Raw genomic sequence first — 4474 nt, 5'->3', positions numbered from 1 at the left:
TATGCTTCTGCTATCACCTTTTTATGTTTAGCTTTCAATTGAGATATGAACGATTTCACCCGGGATTCGGTAGGGAAGGTCGAGGCATCACGGTAGTCAGCAGAAGGATGTGCAGACAGGAACACTTTGAAAGCAGCCACAGACATAATATTGTATTTGCTTTGCTGCACAATATCTACCAAGGTGGTTCTAAACGGGTCTTGAATAACCCTGTGTATCATTTGGAGACTTCCATGCTTCTCGTGCTTGACCGTTAAGCTCGTGATGTGCTGACGAATTTCAATGACTTTACCACTTCAAATAATTTTTTGCAAACCCAATGCTAAAAGTGTGTGGAAAATGCTTTCTTTTTAGCAAATAAAAATGTCAAAAAAATTTCAGTTCCAATTAAGAAAAACCAGATTGGGTAGGGTTTTTTTTTCCAATAAAAATGTCCCCCAGTGGCTCATAAGGGGCCTGTTAATAATATATTTTTTAATATTTTGATTTTGTCTTCCTGTTGATACCTTATGTTGTATTTATATAATTAAGACATATTTAAACTGCAGAGATCTGTAATTCTCATTTTAGTAATTACTGTCACGTACAAATATCTTTTGAAATTGTTTAAATTTCATTTCTTGTTCAATATACTACATCTTTGTACTAATGTTACTTCACTAAACAGATCTCCAACTGAACATATGTATCACGCATCAACACTATATCCCTGACATACACATAGAAAAAGAACATCTTTTTGTACTTTGTCTTCTAGTTAAATACTTTAGCCAACAATAACAGCATCACTTGAACCAAAAACTGGTATCCAAGATTCTTCTGTACTTATGATGAATGCCTGATAGACCAGTTGGCAATATACTATCTGTATTTTTGGAATATACAAAGTATTGATTTTCTCTACCATAAAATCTTTAATGTTATGGATGTGATGTGTTTCACTTACTATTTGTTAGAACCATTTATTTCAGTAATCTTCAATTACAACAATCCAAGAGCGACACAATTATTTCCATTCTATGTAATGTATATAAATACTTATTAATTATAATTACCAAAATTAGTTAAAATTACCTCCTGTAATTTTTCATCTCTTCCAATACTTGGAAATAACCATAAGACTAAGGGGTAAGAAAACAATTTAAGAAACAAAACTTAAAAACAACAGTGATACTTACTTTGTAATCATCGCCATATTTTTCAAGCATATAGGTACAAAAAACAACTACATCTTTAGGTAACCTTAAACCTTTAGCCCTTGGTGCAGTTGCTTCTTTCTCTAGATCTGAAAAATAGTGGGAAATTCAAACTGTTTAAATATTAGACTCAAATATTCTGGATTATGGTCTTAATCTTAAACCGTTGTTGTTGTATGCTTTGGAAAATGCTTAGACTGATAACTTGTAGCCTGAAATAAACAACCTATTTTATCAGTTAGAAAACAATTTACCAATCATAACAAAGCAATCACAGCAGTAACATGAAGCAAGCTAAGTAATAAATAGTGTACAATGCTCACCAATCAATATTCAAATCCCGTTCAGGTGGTTAAAGTAGAGTTTGTAAAATCCTAGTATCAGTATACTGCATACATCTTAAAATCTGAGATTTTATTACTTGGCATTATTGTGAGGACTTTATGTGTTAAAAGAAAAAAACATTAACTGTCTGAAACCAAATTAAGTATGAATAAGTGGGCAATACAAAAATTTTTTTTAAATGTGATTTTTTAAAACTATTTTCAGAGTAGCCTGTTAACCCTCAATATGGGCTTGATCACTTTGACCAACCTTACATCCATAAAACTATAAATAAATTCTAATGCATTAAGTGTATCTTCACAAACATTTTCAAGCTTTTAGTAAATATCCCAGATATTTTTACACAGAAAATCAGATTTTAATTGAATATTTTTAGTAAACATCTGTTAATATATGGAGTCAGAGTTTGACTCAGACTCCAACTAGCCACAGTGCAAAGTAATTTTCATGTTAAGACTGAAAATAACCCCTAGAATCTCCTAAATGAATATCAAGTTTTTTCTCAGTAAAACGTCATATGTTATCTATTATCCTCTCTACCCTAACACTGTATACAGGCTTGATCCATCTGACCAACCTTGTAACCACCACAAGAAAATATGAAATAAACGTAAATTGATCTATTTTTTTTCCCACTTAGAATGACTGTATATTGTTACAGCCAAAGCTAATATAGTTCAAATCTCCTGGTCATTTAGATTCACTGCTACTTAGATTAAATTGCCAAAGCAAATTATTACAAGAGGGAAGTTGTGTAAACACAGCATTGATTTTCCAGAATGTGCTCATGCTATCAAATGCAAGTTAGTTACTTAAATCACAAAAATACATACATAAGAACAAGATATTTAGCACTTACATGTGGATCTTGTACTTTTTGCTCTCAAAGTCTTGATGAAAGTTAACCCTATTTCTTTTTTTTTGTAGAAGTATTATTGTAAATATGCAACTTATAACACAAAAAAAAATATTACACTTTAACTGGCTTCCTAATAGCTAAAACGTGTGTTAAAATAATTTCCTTACCTGATCAGGATGATCTTGTGAATAGCAAACAATGAAATTAACACAGAATAATTCAAAACTAATCCTGAAAATGAGTTAGCCTCATAAAGAAAGCAGTAAATTAAACTCTCCTTCTATTGGTTATAAATAATCCAGCAACAAATTGTCACCACATTAATGTTGTATATTGTTCTATAGTTAATAGTTCTTGATATACGTCAGATATTATACTTTTGGCATGCGACATTTAAAGACGGTTTATCCAAAATAAAACACACTGTATGAATGATGGTAGTTGATGTGCTTGAGCTCAGTAAGTGTGCTTCCAGAACATGTCAATGTTGGACAGTGTGTGTATGTCTAGTTATGTGTCCCCTGTGGTTGTAAAGTAGGTCATTCTTGTTACATGAGTGTTAAGCTTGATAGAAGCAAGTCTGATAAATGTTTGTATAATACTGTAGCATGTGGATTCACAACTAATAAATAAGCCATTAGTTTGATACCAGGTAACTTGTAGTATTTTCCAAGTAGTTCTTGTCATATGTCTTAATGACTAATATGCTTTTCATGACTATAAAAAGAAAATGCTTGGAAAACTGACCTATTTTTATCATTCAACTTTTCAATAAATAATAGGACACGAGTAATCAGAACATTTTGCCGTCACCCACTGTACTCCTTAAGATAGCACTGACCCTTAAAACTGTGCAAATTTACATGATAAGGAAACACTGTTAAACACTTCTTATAACCTTCAAGTTAAGATAAAACAGAAGTATGATATCGCAATCTCTGAAAGTACACTTTCAGTCATACATGTCATATGTATAATTAATGTGGTAGGAATAAAGAAATACGTAAAATGTTTTAACACCATAACTATTTAGGAATGATAAAAACGTGAAAAATTGATACACATTCTATTTGTGAACATTCTCATAGTTTGAATTAAAACTTTGCAAATTTTCTGCAATGTTAATGAGATATGAGCAATTAATTTTAATTATTGCCTTCGTTAGTGGTAATTAGACTCATAACAAGACAATTGGTAAAGATTTTTGAATTTAAAACAAATTCAAGCTACAGAAGAGTAATATCAACAAGTGTGCTAAATTTTAAGCCAGTATTGGCTTTAATAGTGAAGTTATCAAGCTATTAGCTTACATTTTTTTAACTTCCAAAATCTTTACCAAATGTCTTGTTATGAGTCTAATTACCACTAACAAAGATTAAAAATACTTTCATTAACCTGAAAATTTGAGAATTTTATGTAATCTCTCAAACCTCCTAAATAATTATAAAACATTATTTTTCAGTACAACTTTATAATTTTGTGTGATATTTCCTCTACCCTAACTCTGTATATAAGGTTGGTCAATTTGACCAAACTCAAAGCCACACACACACACAAATATTTCAAATTGTAACATGAAACTATATTTGTTTATACTTTAATTTTATTGCCCTTTGAACTAGATAATGTTCCCACCAAAAATTTTTAAATCAATTAGGGAACATGGAGCTCATGTTATTCTATCACATTACATAATGCACGAGCTACTTTCGAGCATACATCATGAAATTTTTTTATTATTATCCTACTTAATCTAACCTCAAAAAAGTTTAGTTTTTACGTTTTAGATACTTTTATAATAATAAATAAAAGATGCACATGATAAACAAGAAATATAGTACTTACCTGGGTCTTTTTTTTTTTTTCTTTTTGCTGTTAACTGTCAATGACACTTAAGCCTATTCTTTATATATAAGTAGAAAAATGCAAAGGTGATAAAATAAAATAAATTAGACTTTTAGAGAAAAAAATCATCTTTAAAGATTAAGGTAATAATTTATCAACTTGGCGATGTTTCGAGCAAATACTTTTCAAGCCAGAAACAAGCCTGTCAGTTAATGACAATCACAGGAAT

General features: G+C 30.4%; 1 protein-coding gene across 1 annotated transcript in view; it reads right to left on the bottom strand.

The window, feature by feature from the left end:
* LOC106469761 (nucleolar protein 16-like) overlaps positions 1–4474 on the bottom strand; it is an 11273-nt gene that overhangs the window by 1829 nt on the left and 4970 nt on the right. Inside the window, exon 4 of the mRNA XM_013930273.2 lies at positions 1179–1285. Coding sequence (XP_013785727.1) covers positions 1179–1285 — 107 coding nt within the window. The remainder of the gene's footprint in view (positions 1–1178; positions 1286–4474) is intronic.

The sequence above is a fragment of the Limulus polyphemus genome, unplaced genomic scaffold (genome assembly GCF_000517525.1).
Source record: "Limulus polyphemus unplaced genomic scaffold, Limulus_polyphemus-2.1.2 Scaffold3644, whole genome shotgun sequence".
Taxonomy (NCBI): domain Eukaryota; kingdom Metazoa; phylum Arthropoda; class Merostomata; order Xiphosura; family Limulidae; genus Limulus; species Limulus polyphemus.
This window is presented reverse-complemented; position numbering and strand designations above follow the sequence as displayed.